Source organism: Pseudophryne corroboree, chromosome 10 (genome assembly GCF_028390025.1).
Source record: "Pseudophryne corroboree isolate aPseCor3 chromosome 10, aPseCor3.hap2, whole genome shotgun sequence".
In the NCBI taxonomy this organism is placed as follows: Eukaryota; Metazoa; Chordata; class Amphibia; order Anura; family Myobatrachidae; genus Pseudophryne; species Pseudophryne corroboree.
Window position 1 is genome coordinate 262,903,512 of NC_086453.1, and position 22,260 is coordinate 262,925,771.

A 22,260-nucleotide genomic window follows, 5' to 3' on the forward strand; every position below is an offset into this window, starting at 1 on the left:
GCCGCCATGCTTATCATACTGTATCTATACCTTCACAGCTGTGTTGGTCTTTGGAGTGCACCAGACTTACTACTGGCTGCAGGAGAGTCACTGCCCCCCCACCCCCCAATTTATGTGTATATAGGGGGTAATACAGACCTGATCGTTGGGCTGCAGACTTTGCTGTCCTGCGTTCAGATAGTCACCGCCTCCAGGGGGTGTGTAAACTCGCTGTGTAAGTGTGCGATCCCATGTGTACGCCAAGCTGCAAAAATCCACTGTGTGCAGTCTCTGTGGATATATATTACATAAGCTTACCATTACATTTTATTGTATTTCAGAAAGCTGAAGCAGACGCTGGGGCTCAGGCTTATGTTCATATTATTGCCGGTTATCAAAAAATAAAGGTATGTTTTATTTTTATTAAGTGCTTCCCATTATTACATGTGAATTGCATCTGCCAGCTCGTTGAAAATTTACTTACAGTAGTTACACAATCATGTTCCTAGATTTTCTATAGATACACAAAGTCATCCAGTTATTACTAGCAGCAAATAAATGATTTTCATCTGAGAACACAGTTATAGCTCTCCAACACCCAGTGGAGGCTCTATTCACCCCACTTGGCTGCTTGTAGCCAGGGCTGCCATCAGAAATTGTGAGGCCCAGGACTGACAAAAAGGCAGCCCCCCCAGTGCCAAACCCCCTTTCTCAAACCCCCGGCATGAGGCCACTGGAGTGCACAGCACAGGCCACACTAATTGACCGGGTCTGCCTTTAGTAGAAGGATGGGGAACAGAAAGGAGGGGGAGACAGATGAAATATTGGGACAAAGAGGGCTAAAGAAAGTGACTAGTAGGCAGAGGTATACATGTTAGTTGGTGCAGAGACACCTGGTGGGAGCAGAGGTATACACATAAAAAACTAGTTAAAATAAGGGTGAGACTGGAACAGACATATGAGGAGGAGGGGGGGGTGTCAGAAGCATAAGGCAGTAGACTCAGGGAATGAGATTTGTGTGATACAGTATGTACTTGCAAGGCCATATACTCTATGGACTAGACTGTGTGGTGCAGCAGCAACAAACGAGGAAACTGGGCAAGGAGAAATAGCAGTGGTGGGGGTGGAGTCACATATGGCAAATTGGAGTGCGCTCCATTTCCTGTCATTAATTTCACAACATGCAGTAACACATAAACTGCCCAATTTTATAATTTTTACATTCAACCATAGAATAGAAAAGGCCACATTTACCCTTGGAATACTTTAGTATAGGACTGGGACAAGGGGAAGCAATTGTATAAATAGAATGGTCGGCGTGTGTGTGTGTGTGTGTGTGTGTGTGTGTGTGTGTGTGTGTGCGCAATGTGTATAAGGGGCTACCTGGTGCAATGTGTATAAGGGGCTCTACCTGGTGTAATGTGTATAAGGGGCTACATGGTGCAATTTGTATAAGAGGCTACCTGGCGCAATGTGTATAAAAGGCTATACATGGCATAATGTGTATAAGGGGCTCTACCTGGTTCAATGTTTTTAAGAGGCTCTACCTGGTGCAATGTGTATAAGAGTCTCTACCTGGTGCAATATGTATAAAGGTCTGCACCTGGCACAATGTGTATAAGGTGCTTTCCTGGCATAACATGTGTAAGGGGCTCTACCTGGCATAACATGTATAAGGAGCTCTGCCTGACGCAATGTGTATAAGGGTCTCTACCCTGCACAACGTGTATAAGGGGCTATACCTGGTGTAACGTGTTTAATAGTCCCTATCTGGCACAACATGTATAATGGTCTCTACTTGGTGCAATATGTATAAGGGGCTTTACCTGGTGTAATGTGCATAAGGGGCTCTACCTGGCACAACATATGTAAGGAGCTCTGCCTGGGGCAACATGTGTAAGGGGCTCTACCTAGCATAATGTATATAAAAGGGGCTCTTTCTGGGGTAACATGTATAAATGGGGTACTACCTGGTGAAATGTCTATAAGGGGCTCTACCTGTCTTGTTTAAGGGTTACTATTGTGTGGTATAATGTGACTGATGGACACAACTGTGCAGTGTCAAAAAAAGGAAGGTTGGTGAACTCATCTACTTGCCTCGAAGCTGCCCGTACACTAAAAACATCAGAATAAATGTCACCATTTCTCTGACGTCCTAGTGGATGCTGGGAACTCCGTAAGGACCATGGGGAATAGCGGCTCCGCAGGAGACTGGGCACATCTAAAGAAAGCTTTAGGACTATCTGGTGTGCACTGGCTCCTCCCCCTATGACCCTCCTCCAAGCCTCAGTTAGATTTTTGTGCCCGAACGAGAAAGGTGCACACTAGGGGCTCTCCTGAGCTTCTTAGTGAAAGTTTTAGTTTAGGTTTTTTATTTTCAGTGAGACCTGCTGGCAACAGGCTCACTGCATCGAGGGACTAAGGGGAGAAGAAGCGAACTCACCTGCGTGCAGAGTGGATTGGGCTTCTTAGGCTACTGGACACCATTAGCTCCAGAGGGACCGATCACAGGCCCAGCCTCGGAGCTCGGTCCCAGAGCCGCGCCGCCGGCCCCCTTACAGAGCCAGAAGTGAGAAGAGGTCCGGAAAAATCGGCGGCAGAAGACATCCTGTCTTCACCAAGGTAGCGCACAGCACTGCAGCTGTGCGCCATTGCTCCTCAGCACACTTCACACTCCGGTCACTGAGGGTGCAGGGCGCTAGGGGGGGGCGCCCTGAGCAGCAATATAAACACCTTGGCTGGCGAAAATACATCACATATAGCCCCCAGGGCTATATGGATGAATTTTAACCCCTGCCAGATTCCACAGAAAAACGGGAGAAAAGGCCGCCGAAAGGGGGGCGGAGCCTATCTCCTCAGCACACTGGCGCCATTTTCTCTCACAGCTCCGTTGGAGGGAAGCTCCCTGGCTCTCCCCTGCAGTTACTACACTACAGACAGGGGTTAAAAAAGAGAGGGGGGCACTAATTAGGCGCAGTATAACAATACAGCAGCTATAAAGGGAAAAAACACTTATATAAGGTTATCCCTGTATATATATATAGCGCTCTGGTGTATGCTGGCATACTCTCCCTCTGTCTCCCCAAAGGGCTAGTGGGGTCCTGTCCTCTATCAGAGCATTCCCTGTGTGTGTGCTGTGTGTCGGTACGGCTGTGTCGACATGTTGGATACGTGGAGGTGGAGCGGAGGCCGATAAATGGGATGTCGCCCCCTGTGGGGCCGACACCAGAGTGGATGGATAGGTGGAAGATATTAACCGACAGTGTCAACTCCTTACATAAAAGGCTGGATGACGTAACAGCTGTGGGACAGCCGGCTGCTCAGTCCGCGCCTGCCCAGGCGTCTCAAAGGCCATCAGGGGCTCAAACAACGCCCGTTACCTCAGATGGCAGACACAGATGTCGACACGGAGTCTGACTCCAGTGTCGACGAGGTTGAGACATATACACAAACCACTAGGAACATCTGTTACATGATTTCGGCAATTAAAAATGTGTTACGCATTTTCTGACATGAACCCAAGTACCACATAAAAATGGTTTTATTTTTGGGGAGAAAAAGCAGCCAGTGTTTTTGTTCCCCCATCAGATGAATGAATGAAGTGTGTAAAGAAGCGTGGTTTCCCCCGATAAGAAACTGGTGATTTCTAAAAAGTTACTGATGGCGTACCCTTTCCCGCCAGAGGATAGGTCACGTTGGGAGATATCCCTTGGGGTGGATAAGGCGCTCACACGTTTGTCAAAAGGTGGCACTGCCGTCTTAGGATACGGTCACCTTGAAGGAACCTGCTGATAAAAAGCAGGAGGCGATCCTGAAGTCTGTAATTACACACTCAGGTTATACACTGAAGCCTGCTATTACCTCAGCATAAATAGTGCTGCTGCAGCGTGGTCTGATACCCTGTCAGATAATAGCTAAGACAGGGATAATGTTTTACTAACATTGAGCATATTTAAGACGTTGTCATATATATAAAGGATGCACAGAGGGATATTTGCCGGCTGGCATCCAAAATTAATGCAATCTCCATTCTGCCAGGAGGGTATTAGAAACCTGGCAGTGGACAGGTGATGCTGCATTTAAAAGGCACATGGAGATTCTGCCTTATAAGGGTGAGGAATTGTTTGGGGATGGTCTCTGGGACCTCGTATCCACAGCAACAGCTGGGAAGAAAAATTTTTACCTCAGGTTTCCTCACAAAAGCCTAAGAAAGCACCGTATTTTCAGGTACAGTCCTTTCGGCTTCAGAAAAGCAAGCGGGTCAAAGGCGCTTCCTTTCTACACAGAGACAAGGGAAGAAGGAAAAAGCTGCACCAGTCAGCCAGTTCCCAGGATCAAATCTCTTCCCTCGCTTCCTCTGAGTCCACCGCATGACGCTGGGGCTCCACAGGTGGAGACAGGTGCGGTGGGGGCGCGTCTCGGGAACTGCAGGGACCAGTGGGCTTGCTCACAGGTGGATCCCTAGGTTCTGCAAGTAGTATCACAGGGATACAGGCTGGAGTTCGAGACGACTCCCCCTCGCCGTTGCCTTCACATCAGCCTTGCCTGCTGCCCTCGGAAAGGTAGTACTGGCGGAAATTCACAAGCTGTACTTCCAGCAGGTGAAATCAAGGTACCCCTCCTTCAACAAGGCCAGGGTTACTATTCCAAAATGTTGTGGTACCGAAACCAGACGGTTCGGTGAGACCCATTCTAAAATTGAAATCCTTGAACACTTATATACGAAGGTTCAAGTTCAAAATGGAATCGCTCAGGGCGATTATTGCAAGCCTGGAAAATTTCAGGGTATCACTGGACATCAAGGATACTTACCTGCATGTCCCTATTTACCCTCTTCACCAGGTGTACCTCAAAATTGTGGTACAGGATTGTCATTACCAATTCCAGACGTTGCCGTTGGTCTGTCCCCGGCACTGAGGGTATTTACCAAGGTAATGGCCGAAGTACTTATCCCGTACTTGGACGATCTCCTTATAAAGGCGAGGTCCAGGGAGCAGTTGTTCGTCGGAGTAGCACTATCTCGGGAAGTGCTACAACAGCACGGCTGGATTCTGAATATTCCAAAGTCGCAGCTGGTTCCTACGACGCGTCTACTGTTCCTGGATATGGTTCTGGACACAGAACAGGTTAAAATGGTTTTCTCCCGGAGGAGAAGTCCAAGGAGTTGGCGTCTCTAGACGGAGACCTCCTAATACAAATACAGGTATCGGTGCATCAATGCACGCGAGCCTTGGAAAAGATGGTAGCTTCTTACGAAGAATTTCCATTCGTCAATTCCCATGCAAGGGATCTGTTGGACAAGTGGTCCGGGTCGCATCCTCAGATGCATCGGCAGATAACCCTGTCTCCAAGGGCCAGGGTGTCGCTGTGGTGGTGACTGCAGAGTGCTCATAGGCTGGGGGGCAGTCACACAGGGAAGAAACTTCCAAGGCCTATGGAAAAGTCAGGAGACTTCCCTACACATAAATGTTCTGGAACTATGGGCCATTTACAATGCCCTAAGTCAGGCTAGACCCCCTGCTTCAACACCGGCCGGTGCTGATCCAGTCAGACAACATCACGGCGGTCGCTCATGTAAACCGACAGGGCGGCACAAGGAGCAGGATGGCGATGACAGAAGCCACAAGGATTCGCCGATGGGCGGAAAATCATGTGTTAGCACTGTCAGCAGTGTTCATTCCTGGAGTGGACAACTGAGAAGCAGACTTTCTCAGCAGATATAACCTCCACCCGGGAGAGTGGGGACTTCATCCAGAAGTTTTCCAAATGATTGTACACCGTGGGGAAAGGCCACAGGTGGACAGGAGGGCGTCCCGCCTCAACAAAAAGCTACAAAGATATTGCGCCAGGTCAAGGGACCCTCAGGCGATAGCTGTGGACGCTCTGGTAACACCGTGGGTGTACCAGTCGGTGTATGTGTTCCCTTCTCTGCCTCTCATACCCAGGGTAATGAGAATACTAAGAAGGAGAGGAATAAAAACTATACTCATTGTTCCGGGGGGCGAAGAAGAGCTTGGTACCCAGAACTCCAAGAAATGATCTCAGAGGACCCATGGCCTCTGCAGCTCAGACAGGACCTGCTGCAGCAGGGGTCCTGTCTGTTCCAAGACTTACCGCGGCTGCATTTGACGGCATGGCGGTTGAACGCCGGATCCTGAAGGAAAAAGGCATTCTGGAGGAAGTTATCCCTACGCTATTTAAAGCTGGGAAAGAAGTGAACGCAAACCATTATCACCGCATATGGCGGAAATATGTTGCGTGCTGTGAGGCCAGTAAGGCCCCAAAGGAGGAATTTCAGCTAGGTCAATTTCTGCACTTCCTACAAGTCAGAGGTGACTATGGGCCTAAAATTGGGTTCCATTAAGGTCCTGATTTCGGCTCTATCGATTTTCTTCCAAAAATAAAACTGGCTTCACTGCCTGAAGTTCAGATTTTTGTTAAGGGAGTGCTGCATAGTCAGCCCCCGTTTGTGCCTCCAGTGGCACCGTGGGATCTCAACGTAGTGTTGGATTTCCTGAAGTCGCATTGAGTTGAGCCACTTAAATCCGTGGAGCTATAATACCTCACGTGGAAAGTGTTCATGCTGTGGGCCTTGGCGTCGGCCAGGCGTGTATCAGAATTGGCGGCTTTGTCAAAAGCTCTTATCTGTATTTTATATGGATAAGGCGGAATTGAGGACTCGTTCCCAATTCCTTCCTAAGGTGGTAGCAGTTTTTCATGTGAACCAACCAATTGTGGTACCTGCGGCTACTAGGGACTTGAAGGACTCCAAGTTGCTGGACGTAGTCAGGGCCCTGAAAATATATGTTTCCAGGACGGCTGGAGTCAGAAAATCTGACTCGCTGTTTATCCTGTATGCACCCAACAAGCTGGGTGCTCCTGCTTTTAAGCAGACTATTGCTCGTTGGATTTGTAGTACAATTCAGCTTGCACATTCTGTGGCAGGCCTGCCACAACCAAAATCTGTAAAAGCCCATTCCACAAGGAAGGTGGGCTCATCTTGGGCGGCTGCCCGAGGGGTCTCGGCTTTACAACTTTGCCGAGCAGCTACTTGGTCAGGGGCAAACACGTTTGCTAATTTCTACAAATTTGATACCCTGGCTGAGGAGGACCTGGAGTTCTCTCATTCGGTGCTGCAGAGTCATCCGCACTCTCCCGCCCGTTTGGGAGCTTTGGTATAATCCCCATGGTCCTTACGGAGTTCCCAGCATCCACTAGGACGTCAGAGAAAATAAGAATTTACTTACCGATAATTCTATTTCTCGTAGTCCGTAGTGGATGCTGGGCGCCCATCCCAAGTGCGGATTGTCTGCAATACTTGTACATAGTTATTGTTAACTAAATCGCGTTATTGTTGTAGTGAGCCATCTTTTCTAGAGGCTCATCGGTTATCATACTGTTAACTGGGTTCAGATCACAAGTTATACGGTGTGATTGGTGTGGCTGGTATGAGTCTTACCCGGGATTCAAAATCCTTCCTTATTGTGTACGCTCGTCCGGGCACAGTATCCTAACTGAGGCTTGGAGGAGGGTCATAGGGGGAGGAGCCAGTGCACACCAGATAGTCCTAAAGCTTTCTTTAGATGTGCCCAGTCTCCTGCGGAGCCGCTATTCTCCATGGTCCTTACGGAGTTCCCAGCATCCACTACGGACTACGAGAAATAGAATTATCGGTAAGTAAATTCTTATTATTTATTTAAATAAATAGCATACCAAAAAATAGATACTTTTCTGTGTCCAGGGCGCTAAACTAACAACAATTTATATAGTAAAATATGGATATAATAATACATCCCTTAGATATGGGGTCAGATGATAAAATCTCTTCCACAGTTGATTCGATGAGGGATTCAGTAGACTTGGGTTCTTTATGGTCTTGATGGAGAGATTCACCGAAGCTCATAGAAGGCGAACATAAAAAATAACACAATGTGTAGTCCAGTTATAACAAATATTCATATCTACCAACACTGCGCACAGAAAGCGGAGCGTACCCCATTCACACTATATCAGGTAAGTATAATCATATAAAGGTATCTTTAATAGACAAGATAACTTTCACACCCTTATATGTATCACGACTAACACAGGTAAGTATGTCTCCAAATCTAGGTTCGAATAAAGGTGCGTACCCCACTCACATTAAATCATGTAAGTACAGTCTCATAATGGTATCTTTTAATGGATCAAAGAAATCCTCATATCCCCAGGGCCGAAACTAGGGTTTCTGTCACCCGGGGCAAGACAGTCATTTGGCGCCCCCCTCCCAACACCCCCCTCCACCTCCCCGTTATACAGAAATATATCCTCCCATACATGTACACACTATCAATAATACACAGTACGGTACATATCTACACAGCCCCTGAATATACACATACTACCAAAATAAACATATATACGTGCCCCTGTATATACACATACCCCAATATACTGTGATTAAATACACCCCTCCTATACATACATACAAATGAAGTACCCACCCCGGGTACTACAGCATACACACACAACACCGGGTTACACTGCACTGCTCCAGTACACACACAGGGTTACACTGCACTGCTCCAACACATGCACACACACACAGGGTTACACTGCACTGCTCCAACACACGTACACACAGGGTTACACTGCACTGCTCCAACGAACATACACACAGGGTTACACTGCACTGCTCCAGCACACATACACACAGGGATACACTGCACTGCTCCAACACATGCACACACACATACACACACACACACACACACACACACACACACACACACAGTTACACTGCACTGCTCCAACACACATACACACAGGGTTACACTGCACTGCTCCAACACACAGGGTTACACTGAACTGCTCCAGCACACACACACACACACACACACACACACACACACACACACACAGGGTTACACTTCACTGTTCCAACACACATACACACAGGGTTACACTGAACTGCTCCAGCACACATACCCACAAGGTTACACTGAACTGCTCCAACACACATACACACAGGGTTACAATGCACTGCTCCAACACACATACACACAGGGTTACACTGCACTGCTCCAACACACAGGGTTACACTGCACTGCTCCAACACACATACACACTCACAGGGTTACACTGCACTGTTCCAACACACATACACACAGGGTTACACTGCACTGCTCCAACACACAGGGTTACACTGCACTGCTCCAACACACATACACACTCACAGGGTTACACTGCACTGCTCCAACACACATACACACAGGGTTACACTGCACTGCTCCAACACACATACACACAGGGTTACACTGAACTGTGCAAGCACACATACACACAGGGTTACACTGCACTGCTTTAACACACACACACACACACACACACACACACTCAGGGTTACACTGCACTGCTCACACACACTAGGTTAAAGTACACTGCACACACACATATTGTACATATATAGCTGCCCGCCTCTCCCTACCTACTTTTAGTGCTGATCTGCTGTGTCAGTCAGGGCCCCCTCCTCTCCATTTCTGAAGTGTGCTGTCACAGTGACAGTCACACACACAGCGCTGGCAGAAGCGATGGCTGTGTTTCCGGGAAGCAGCTGTAGCCTCTAGGGAAGCGTCTTGGCGCAGCGGAGCGCGACGGCGCCTCTTCAACCCTGCGCCGTCCTGCACTGGTCGCTCCCACTTACTGCCTCTCGCCGAAGCGTCCTGGAGCAGCGGAGCGCGACGGCGCATCATCAACCCTGCGCCGTCCTGCACTGGTCGTTCCCACTTACTGCCTCTCGCCGAAGCGTCCTGGAGCAGCGGAGCGGGACGGCGCATCATCAACCCTGCGCCGTCCTGCACCGGTCTTACTGCCTCGCGCCGGCGCCCTCTCCTTTTCCGCGCCCAGGTCGCGTGCCCCCCTAGCCCCCCCATAGTTGCGGCTCTGATATCCCACAAGGTTTTTAAACCATAAAGAAATCTTAATCGATGGGAGTGGATTTGTGTACCGAGCACTCACACAATAGTGGAGGGACCAACTCCCATCAAAGGTATCTTTCATAATAATCAACCACTAGGATGCGTACCCCAAATCACACAAAGTGATGGATGTTCACTCCTATCTCGGTATCTTTCAATGTCCTCCAGAAAATAGGATATTACTTTGTTTCATGGTGGAGGCAATAGTATCCAATCTAATGATAAAAACAATTTTCATATATCCAAAAAAAAAATCTTTTTTATTAACATTATGGATACCACCATGGCCGGATTAACAATGGGGCGGATGGAGCTGCAGCTCCAAGCCCCCCATTGAAAATAGGCCCACAGACCTCCCTGCAGTGCAGGCAGTAGCCAGTGCTGCCAGGAAAAAAAACATTTCCTGTCAGCACATACATCAGCTCACTCACCTCTGGCTGCCCATTCACCCCCACCACAAACTGGTCAGCCTGTGTCCTGACTGCTTTGTGTTGCAAGGGGCGGGGCTTCGGACGGGCAAGGGGGCGGGACTTCGGACGGGCAAGGGGGCGGGGCCACGTAAATAGTTACGAGACAGCAGCCTCCTGTCAAGACCCTGCCCCTCTTTCATGAGGCATGTTATTGTTGGAAAGCTGCAGCAGGAATGGTATGCTGCAGCAAAAGCAATTATGTTTTGACTAGGTGCTTCATCGCGCCCTACGGGCGCTCTTCACACCGTCGCAAGGGGCTACGCCCCCTTAACCCTTGCATGCCTTTCTGGGGTTTAATATTTGTATTATATGGAGTATTACCTGCATTCCTTTGTTAGTGGTTAAATATTGCACAATGAAAGGGCGTGCGATGGTGAAGGAGGCGCAGCCCCTTGCGACGGCGTGAACAGCACCTGCAGGGCACGATGTACAGAATGTAGCGGGTGCGGGGGGGACTGCGGATGGTGTCTGTAGATGCTGCGGGTGGAGGGGAGGCAGAAGTGGGGGTGGGGCCCGGATGGGGAAGGTTCGGGAGGTGCTGCGCGTGGGGGAGGGGCAGAGGAGTGGGGGATGCAGATGGGGGAGGGGTCCGGAGGCACCGTAGGTGGGGGAGGGGCAGGGGTGCCACGGGTGGGAGAGGGGCAGGTGTGGGGATGTTGTGGATGGGTGAAGGGTTCCGGAGGTGCTGTGGGATGGGAAGGGACGGGTGTGCCGGGGGTTGGGTAGGGGACCGCAGGCACCATGGGTAGGGTAGGGGCAGGTACGGGTGTTGCGGCGGATGGGGAAAGGAGGTCCGGAGGTGCTGCAGGTGGTGGAGGGGCAGGTGCAGGGGTGCCATTGGTGGGGGAGGGGTGGGTGAGGGGGGGACCGCTGATGGAGGAGGGTGTCTGCAGATGCTTCGGGTGGAGGGGGGCAGGTGTGGGGGGAGACGTATAAGGGGGGTGAATGGTGGAAGGGGCCTGGAGGTGCTGTGGGTGGTGAAGGGGTGGAGGAGTGGGAGCCACGGGTGGTGTAGGGGGTCTGGAGGCACAGCATGTGGGGGAGGGGTGGAGTGCCGCATGTGGTGGAGGGGAAGGTGCGGAGGTGTGGTGCATTGGGGAGAGGTCTGGAGGCGCTGCGGGTACTGTACATGCCATAAAAGGTAGTTGGAGGGTATGCAGTAACAGGGCCAGGACAGGGGTGACAGGGTCAGTACAGGGTTGACGGGGCCAGGACAGGGGTGACGGTGCCAGGATAGGGGTGACGGGGCCAGGACAGGGGTGACGGGGCCAGGACAGGGGTGACGGGGCCAGGACAGGGGTGACGGGGCCAGGACAGAAATGATAGGGACAGGATAGGGGTGACAGGGCCAGGGTAGGGGCGGCAGGACCAGGACAGGGGTGACGGGGCCAGTATAGGGTTCACAGGGCAAGCACAGGGGTGACAGGGCCAGGATAGGGGTAACAGGGCCAGCATAAGGGTGACAGGGCCAGGATAAGGGTGAAAGGGCCAGAATAAGGGTGGCAGGGCATGGCCAGGGACATGACAGAACACAGGGCATGGGAGAGATTGGTATTAGGGACAAAACAGTGGTGACAGACAGATGTGTCTTACCGGAGTCACTGCTGCTGGCTGCTGCTGTTCCATTCCAACCTGTTGGGATCTGCTGCTGCTGGAGACTTGGCATGGCTGACTCTCTCAGGCTGGAGTCCTGCTTTCTCTGCCAGTCCGCATCCCTCCCCCCCCTCCTCAGTCACACACCGCAGACCTCGCGCAGCTGCCGGGCACTGTGGTAAGGTGAGACTGGAAATGACTGGTTAGCCCCCAGGAGATGCTGCGGCTGGAGGGAGGAGGGGGTCATAGCATGCACGTGGCGCGGACCTCACGGCTTCCGGGCACTGTGGTAAGGGGAGACTGGGAGTGACTGGTTAGCTCCCAGGAGACGCTGCGGCTGGAGGGAGGAGTGGGTCAGAGCCTGCAAGCAGCTCGGATTTCTGCAGCGCTACGCGCCAGCTAAAGTGTGTGAATGAGCTGGGCGCACTCCACTGCGGGTGGCAGCGCTGCAGCTAGCGGTGGGGTTGCCGGGGCTGGAGATAACAGAGGCAGTATGGAACCTGCACAGCGGCAGGTGCCTCACTAAACTGCAGCTAAGAAGCGTGGAGTGTGTCAGAAAGTGACGCTCCTCCGCACCAGAGAGACCCTGCTGAGTATGCCGATGTGGGGGGTCAAGCACACAGTGAGCCGGTGCCCGTCTGTCTGTATGACATACCCCTCACACACCCCCATACCTCCCAAATGTCCCGATTTTCGCGGGACAGTCCCATTTTTTGGGGTCTGTCCCGCTGTCCCACCCGCGGGTCGCAGTGTCCTGCGGTGGGGGGGGCAGTTGGAAAGCTCCTGTACTCGCTGTTCTGCTTAGCAGAGCAGCGGTGAATAGTGGAGACAGAGGGAGAGGGGGCATCAGGGGGTACGGATTAATGGGGGGGTTCCAGCAGCAGAGCCGGATTAAGGGGGGGGGGGGGGCGGGGGATACGTACCGTTGGCCCCACAGTTTTAGAGGCCCCCCCGGCTGGAGTAGCTCTGTCCCAGCTCAGAAGCTCCCCCCCCCCCGTCCTGCCAGCAACAGTGGCAGCATTGTGCTACAGTCAGCACACGCTGCTGCATATTGGCCCTCATTCCGAGTCGTTCGCTCGGTATTTTTCATCGCATCGCAGTGAAATTCCGCTTAGTACGCATGCGCAATATTCGCACTGCGACTGCGCCAAGTAATTTTACAATGGAGATAGTATTTTTACTCACGGCTTTTTCATCGCACCGGCGATCGTAGTGTGATTGACAGGAAATGGGTGTTACTGGGCGGAAACAGGCCGTTTTATGGGCGTGCGGGAAAAAACGCTACCGTTTCCGGAAAAAACGCAGGAGTGGCCGGGGAAACGGGGGAGTGTCTGGGCGAACGCTGGGTGTGTTTGTGACGTCAAACCAGGAACGACAAGCACTGAACTGATCGCAGATGGCGAGTAAGTGTGGAGCTACTCTGAAACTGCTAAGTAGTTTGTAATCGCAATATTGCGAATACATCGTTCGCAATTTTAAGATGCTAAGATACACTCCCAGTAGGCGGCGGCTTAGCGTGAGCAACTCTGCTAAAATCGCCTTGCGAGCGATCAACTCGGAATGAGGGCCATTGGCAGGTCTGTGGTGTTGCAGGGAGGCAGCAGTCTCCCTGCTTTCTTCTCCCTGTGCGGGTGTGTAGGGGGGAGCGACCACCTCCTCTGGATTTAGCCCTAGCTGAGGGGCCAAAATCCCATAAAAAAAATAAAAACAAAAATCGGAATTTGCATAAGGGGGCGTGGCCGCGCGGTCCGCGATTAGGCCACGTCCCCAACCCCCAGCAGGCACAGCAATGAGATAGGGCTCCCCTGTCTCAAGTGCCCTGGGCCCCCCGGACTCATAATCAGCCCCTGGGTGCATGCCAGCAGCTCACAGAGCGCTGGGCATGCCCCCTCACTGACGAAAACGGGGACCCTCCCATGAAGCCACGCCCCCTTTTCGCCGAGTGTTTCCCTCCTTCTGCCTGGAGAAAGCTCCTGCAGAAAGCTGGGAGGTATGCAGCCCTGTCTGTGACATGCCCAATGTCCATGCTATCTGCTTCTGCTCCTAGTCTCCTGTAGATTTGGCCAGATCTCTGTGACTCATTTGAATAACTCCGCCCACTGTTGTGACTCCGCCCAGCGTTAGCAAATGAATCACAAGGTCACAGAATAGGGCTATTATATAGGAGATGGGCGAGGGGGCGGGGCTTCGAACGGGCAAGGGGGCGGGACTTCGGACGGGCAAGGGGGCGGGACTTCGGACGGGCAAGGGGGCGGAGCCACGTAAATAGTTACGAGACAGCAGCCTCCTGTCAAGACCCTGCCCCTCTTTCATGAGGCATGTTATTGTTGGAAAGCTGCAGCAGGAAAGGTATGCTGCAGCAAAACAATTATGTTTTCATGGGCGAGGGGGCGGGGCTTCGGATGGGCATGGGGGCGGAGCCTCGGAGATATCTCCGAGGCTCCGCCCCCGAACCCATCAGAAGCCCCGCCCCCTTGTCCATCAAAACCTAAATGTTTTTGCTGCAGCATACCTTTCCTGCTGCAGCTTCCCAACAATAACATTGAAAGAGGGGAAGGGTCTTGACAGGAGGCTGCTGTCTTTTAGGAGAGCTGGGTCCCTGGATGTCAGAGCTGAGGGGGCATGCAAACCATGTGAGTAGCAGCCCACACGAGGTCTGCTATGTAAGTGGTGTCTATGTCAGTAAGTTTTGGAGGGGGGGGGGGATGTGTGTGTGTCGCTAAGTAAGTAGTGTCTGTCAGTAAGTAGTGTCAGTGTCAGTAGGTTTTGCGTTTGTGTGTGTGTGTGTGTGTGTGTGTCAGTAAGTAGTGTCAGTAAGTTTTGCATTGTGTCTGTGTGTGTCTGTGTAAGTTTTGTGTTGTGTCGTGTGTGTCAATATGTTTTGCGTTGTGTGTGTGTGTTAGTCAGTCCTGCAAGTGTGGCAGTACGCTCCGGTATGGCGTACCATTAAGAATGTGTCCGCCAGTACGCCATACCCCCGCCACACTGTAAAACACCACCACCAAGCTCCTAGATCTTGCTCGGAGGCGCCGCCAGCACCTTCTTCCTTTTCCAGGAAAAGGACTGCTGGGAGCATGAAGGTGATGTCATCACTAGAGATGAGCGGGTTCGGTTTCTCTGAATCCGAACCCGCCAGAACTTCATGGTTTTTTTCACGGGTCCGAGCAGACTCGGATCTTCCCGCCTTGCTCGGTTAACCCGAGCGCGCCCGAACGTCATCATGACGCTGTCGGATTCTCGCGAGGCTCGGATTCTATCGCGAGACTCGGATTCTATATAAGGAGCCGCGCGTCGCCGCCATTTTCACACGTGCATTGAGATTGATAGGGAGAGGACGTGGCTGGCGTCCTCTCCATTTAGATTATAAGAGACTGAGAGAGATTTACTGGAGCTGACTAGGAGGAGTACTGTTACTGTAGAAGTGTAGAGACTGAGTGGAGAGAGTTTACTAGTGAGGACAGTGCAGTTTACTTTATAATCCGTTCTCTGCCTGAAAAAAGCGATACACAGCACACAGTGACTCAGTCACATACCATATCTGTGTGCACTGCTCAGGCTCAGGCCAGTGTGCTGCATCATCTATTATCTATATATAATATTATATATATCTGTCTGACTGCTCAGCTCACACAGCTTATAATTGTGGGGGAGACTGGGGAGCACTACTGCAGTGCCAGTTATAGGTTATAGCAGGAGCCAGGAGTACATAATATATTATATAGTGAGTGACCACCAGACACACAGTGCAGTTTATTTAATATATCCGTTCTCTGCCTGAAAAAAGCGATACACACAGTGACTCAGTCAGTCACATACCATATCTGTGTGCACTGCTCAGGCTCAGGCCAGTGTGCTGCATCATCTATTATCTATATATAATATTATATATATCTGTCTGACTGCTCAGCTCACACAGCTTATAATTGTGGGGGAGACTGGGGAGCACTACTGCAGTGCCAGTTATAGGTTATAGCAGGAGCCAGGAGTACATAATATATTATATAGTGAGTGACCACCAGACACACAGTGCAGTTTATTTAATATATCCGTTCTCTGCCTGAAAAAAGCGATACACACAGTGACTCAGTCAGTCACATACCATATCTGTGTGCACTGCTCAGGCTCAGGCCAGTGTGCTGCATCATCTATTATCTATATATAATATTATATATATCTGTCTGACTGCTCAGCTCACACAGCTTATAATTGTGGGGGAGACTGGGGAGCACTACTGCAGTGCCAGTTATAGGTTATAGCAGGAGCCAGGAGTACATAATATATTATATAGTGAGTGACCACCAGACACACAGTGCAGTTTATTTAATATATCCGTTCTCTGCCTGAAAAAAGCGATACACACAGTGACTCAGTCAGTCACATACCATATCTGTGTGCACTGCTCAGGCTCAGGCCAGTGTGCTGCATCATCTATATATATTATATATCTGTCTGACTGCTCAGCTCACACAGCTTATAATTGTGGGGGAGACTGGGGAGCACTACTGCAGTGCCAGTTATAGGTTATAGCAGGAGCCAGGAGTACATATTATATTAAAATTAAACAGTGCACACTTTTGCTGCAGGAGTGCCACTGCCAGTGTGACTGACCAGTGACCTGACCACACTGACCACCTGTATAGTTAGTAGTATACTTATATTGTGATTGCCTGAAAAAGTTAAACACTCGTCGTGTGACTTCACTTGTGTGTTTTTTTTTTTTTTATTCTATAAAAATAAAACTCATTCTGCTGACAGACAGTGTCCAGCAGGTCCGTCATTATATAATATATAATATATACCTGTCCGGCTGCAGTAGTGATATATATATATATTTTTTATATCATTTATCATCCAGTCGCAGCAGACACAGTACGGTAGTTCACGGCTGTGGCTACCTCTGTGTCTCTGCACTCGGCAGGCAGTCCGTCCATAATTGTAATACCACCTAACCGTGGATTTTTTTCATTCTTCTTTATACATACATAGTTACATAGACATCTTCTCTTTATCAACCAGTCTATATTAGCTGCAGACACAGTACAGTACGGTAGTTCACGGCTGTGGCTACCTCTGTGTCTGCACTCGGCAGGCAGTCCGTCCATAATTGTATACCACCTAACCGTGGTTTTTTTTCATTCTTCTTTATACATACATAGTTACATAGACATCTTCTCTTTATCAACCAGTCTATATTAGCTGCAGACACAGTACAGTACGGTAGTTCACGGCTGTGGCTACCTCTGTGTCTGCACTCGGCAGGCAGTCCGTCCATAATTGTATACCACCTAACCGTGGATTTTTTTCAGTCTTCTTTATACATACATAGTTACATAGACATCTTCTCTTTATCAACCAGTCTATATTAGCTGCAGACACAGTACAGTACGGTAGTTCACGGCTGTGGCTACCTCTGTGTCTGCAGTCGGCAGGCAGTCCATAATTGTATACTAGTATCCATCTCCATTGTTTACCTGAGGTGCCTTTTAGTTGTGCCTATTAAAATATGGAGAACAAAAATGTTGAGGTTCCAAAATTAGGGAAAGATCAAGATCCACTTCCACCTCGTGCTGAAGCTGCTGCCACTAGTCATGGCCGAGACGATGAAATGCCAGCAACGTCGTCTGCCAAGGCCGATGCCCAATGTCATAGTACAGAGCATGTCAAATCCAAAACACCAAATATCAGAAAAAAAAGGACTCCAAAACCTAAAATAAAATTGTCGGAGGAGAAGCGTAAACTTGCCAATATGCCATTTACGACACGGAGTGGCAAGGAACGGCTGAGGCCCTGGCCTATGTTCATGGCTAGTGGTTCAGCTTCACATGAGGATGGAAGCACTCAGCCTCTCGCTAGAAAAATGAAAAGACTCAAGCTGGCAAAAGCAGCACAGCAAAGAACTGTGCATTCTTCGAAATCCCAAATCCACAAGGAGAGTCCAATTGTGTCGGTTGCGATGCCTGACCTTCCCAACACTGGACGTGAAGAGCATGCGCCTTCCACCATTTGCACGCCCCCTGCAAGTGCTGGAAGGAGCACCCGCAGTCCAGTTCCTGATAGTCAGATTGAAGATGTCAGTGTTGAAGTACACCAGGATGAGGAGGATATGGGTGTTGCTGGCGCTGGGGAGGAAATTGACCAGGAGGATTCTGATGGTGAGGTGGTTTGTTTAAGTCAGGCACCCGGGGAGACACCTGTTGTCCGTGGGAGGAATATGGCCGTTGACATGCCAGGTGAAAATACCAAAAAAATCAGCTCTTCGGTGTGGAGGTATTTCACCAGAAATGCGGACAACAGGTGTCAAGCCGTGTGTTCCCTTTGTCAAGCTGTAATAAGTAGGGGTAAGGACGTTAACCACCTCGGAACATCCTCCCTTATACGTCACCTGCAGCGCATTCATAATAAGTCAGTGACAAGTTCAAAAACTTTGGGTGACAGCGGAAGCAGTCCACTGACCAGTAAATCCCTTCCTCTTGTAACCAAGCTCACGCAAACCACCCCACCAACTCCCTCAGTGTCAATTTCCTCCTTCCCCAGGAATGCCAATAGTCCTGCAGGCCATGTCACTGGCAATTCTGACGAGTCCTCTCCTGCCTGGGATTCCTCCGATGCATCCTTGCGTGTAACGCCTACTGCTGCTGGCGCTGCTGTTGTTGCCGCTGGGAGTCGATGGTCATCCCAGAGGGGAAGTCGTAAGCCCACTTGTACTACTTCCAGTAAGCAATTGACTGTTCAACAGTCCTTTGCGAGGAAGATGAAATATCACAGCAGTCATCCTACTGCAAAGCGGATAACTGAGGCCTTGACAACTATGTTGGTGTTAGACGTGCGTCCGGTATCCGCCGTTAGTTCACAGGGAACTAGACAATTTATTGAGGCAGTGTGCCCCCGTTACCAAATACCATCTAGGTTCCACTTCTCTAGGCAGGCGATACCGAGAATGTACACGGACGTCAGAAAAAGACTCACCAGTGTCCTAAAAAATGCAGTTGTACCCAATGTCCACTTAACCACGGACATGTGGACAAGTGGAGCAGGGCAGGGTCAGGACTATATGACTGTGACAGCCCACTGGGTAGATGTATGGACTCCCGCCGCAAGAACAGCAGCGGCGGCACCAGTAGCAGCATCTCGCAAACGCCAACTCTTTCCTAGGCAGGCTACGCTTTGTATCACCGCTTTCCAGAATACGCACACAGCTGAAAACCTCTTACGGCAACTGAGGAAGATCATCGCGGAATGGCTTACCCCAATTGGACTCTCCTGTGGATTTGTGGCATCGGACAACGCCAGCAATATTGTGTGTGCATTAAATATGGGCAAATTCCAGCACGTCCCATGTTTTGCACATACCTGGAATTTGGTGGTGCAGAATTTTTTAAAAAACGACAGGGGCGTGCAAGAGATGCTGTCGGTGGCCAGAAGAATTGCGGGACACTTTCGGCGTACAGGCACCACGTACAGAAGACTGGAGCACCACCAAAAACTACTGAACCTGCCCTGCCATCATCTGAAGCAAGAAGTGGTAACGAGGTGGAATTCAACCCTCTATATGCTTCAGAGGTTGGAGGAGCAGCAAAAGGCCATTCAAGCCTATACAATTGAGCACGATATAGTAGGTGGAATGCACCTGTCTCAAGCACAGTGGAGAATGATTTCAACGTTGTGCAAGGTTCTGATGCCCTTTGAACTTGCCACACGTGAAGTCAGTTCAGACACTGCCAGCCTGAGTCAGGTCATTCCCCTCATCAGGCTTTTGCAGAAGAAGCTGGAGACATTGAAGGAGGAGCTAACACGGAGCGATTCCGCTAGGCATGTGGGACTTGTGGATGGAGCCCTTAATTCGCTTAACAAGGATTCACGGGTGGTCAATCTGTTGAAATCAGAGCACTACATTTTGGCCACTGTGCTCGATCCTAGATTTAAAGCCTACCTTGGATCTCTCTTTCCGGCAGACACAAGTCTGCTGGGGTTGAAAGACCTGCTGGTGACAAAATTGTCAAGTCAAGCGGAACGCGACCTGTCAACATCTCCTCCTTCACATTCTCCCGCAACTGGGGGTGCGAGGAAAAGGCTCAGAATTCCGAGCCCACCCGCTGGCGGTGATGCAGGGCAGTCTGGAGCGACTGCTGATGCTGACATCTGGTCCGGACTGAAGGACCTGACAACGATTACGGACATGTCGTCTACTGTCACTGCATATGATTCTCTCAACATTGATAGAATGGTGGAGGATTATATGAGTGACCGCATCCAAGTAGGCACGTCACACAGTCCGTACTTATACTGGCAGGAAAAAGAGGCAATTTGGAGGCCCTTGCACAAACTGGCTTTATTCTACCTAAGTTGCCCTCCCACAAGTGTGTACTCCGAAAGAGTGTTTAGTGCCGCCGCTCACCTTGTCAGCAATCGGCGTACGAGGTTACATCCAGAAAATGTGGAGAAGATGATGTTCATTAAAATGAATTATAATCAATTCCTCCGCGGAGACATTGACCAGCAGCAATTGCCTCCACAAAGTACACAGGGAGCTGAGATGGTGGATTCCAGTGGGGACGAATTGATAATCTGTGAGGAGGGGGATGTACACGGTGATATATCGGAGGGTGAAGATGAGGTGGACATCTTGCCTCTGTAGAGCCAGTTTGTGCAAGGAGAGATTAATTGCTTCTTTTTTGGGGGGGGTCCAAACCAACCCGTCATATCAGTCACAGTCGTGTGGCAGACCCTGTCACTGAAATGATGGGTTGGTTAAAGTGTGCATGTCCTGTTTTGTTTATACAACATAAGGGTGGGTGGGAGGGCCCAAGGACAATTCCATCTTGCACCTCTTTTTTCTTTTCTTTTTCTTTGCATCATGTGCTGATTGGGGAGGGTTTTTTGGAAGGGACATCCTGCGTGACACTGCAGTGCCACTCCTAGATGGGCCCGGTGTTTGTGTCGGCCACTAGGGTCGCTAATCTTACTCACACAGTCAGCTACCTCATTGCGCCTCTTTTTTTCTTTGCGTCATGTGCTGTTTGGGGAGGGTTTTTTGGAAGGGACATCCTGCGTGACACTGCAGTGCCACTCCTAGATGGGCCCGGTGTTTGTGTCGGCCACTAGGGTCGCTAATCTTACTCACACAGCTACCTCATTGCGCCTCTTTTTTTCTTTGCGTCATGTGCTGTTTGGGGAGGGTTTTTTGGAAGGGACATCCTGCGTGACACTGCAGTGCCACTCCTAGATGGGCCCGGTGTTTGTGTCGGCCACTAGGGTCGCTAATCTTACTCACACAGCTACCTCATTGCGCCTCTTTTTTTCTTTGCGTCATGTGCTGTTTGGGGAGGGTTTTTTGGAAGGGCCATCCTGCGTGACACTGCAGTGCCACTCCTAGATGGGCCCGGTGTTTGTGTCGGCCACTAGGGTCGCTAATCTTACTCACACAGCTACCTCATTGCGCCTCTTTTTTTCTTTGCGTCATGTGCTGTTTGGGGAGGGTTTTTTGGAAGGGACATCCTGCGTGACACTGCAGTGCCACTCCTAGATGGGCCCGGTGTTTGTGTCGGCCACTAGGGTCGCTTATCTTACTCACACAGCGACCTCGGTGCAAATTTTAGGACTAAAAATAATATTGTGAGGTGTGAGGTATTCAGAATAGACTGAAAATGAGTGTAAATTATGGTTTTTGAGGTTAATAATACTTTGGGATCAAAATGACCCCCAAATTCTATGATTTAAGCTGTTTTTTAGTGTTTTTTGAAAAAAACACCCGAATCCAAAACACACCCGAATCCGACAAAAAAAATTCGGTGAGGTTTTGCCAAAACGCGTTCGAACCCAAAACACGGCCGCGGAACCGAACCCAAAACCAAAACACAAAACCCGAAAAATTTCAGGCGCTCATCTCTAGTCATCACCATCCCGCACCTGGCAGACTGGCAGAGAAAAAGTGACGATGGGGTGCCGGGCCACCGGTTTGTGGGTGGTATTCAGTATACCAGTTGTTGGGATCCCAGCGCACAGTATACCGGCGCCGGAATCCCGACAACCGGCATACTGACACCTTTTCTCCCTTTTGGGGGTCCACGAACCCCCTGGAGGGAGGATAGCGTGGCGCTTACGCGCGCCACTGAGCCCGCAAGGGGCTCATTTGCTCTCACTTTGCTGTCGGGAAGCCGGCAGTCTGGATCCCGGCGCCGGTATGCTGGCCGCCGGGGACCCGGCCGCCGGCAACTCATACTACACCCCGATGAGTAGCTCTAATGGTCGGGACCCCTCCCCAC

At 50.4% G+C, this 22,260-nt stretch overlaps 1 protein-coding gene across 1 annotated transcript in view; it reads left to right on the plus strand.

Annotated features, from left to right (window-relative positions):
- LOC134965502 (uncharacterized) overlaps window positions 1-22,260 on the plus strand; it is a 96,839-nt gene that overhangs the window by 16,857 nt on the left and 57,722 nt on the right. The window contains exon 3 of the mRNA XM_063941901.1: window positions 321-386. Coding sequence (XP_063797971.1) covers window positions 321-386 — 66 coding nt within the window. The remainder of the gene's footprint in view (window positions 1-320; window positions 387-22,260) is intronic.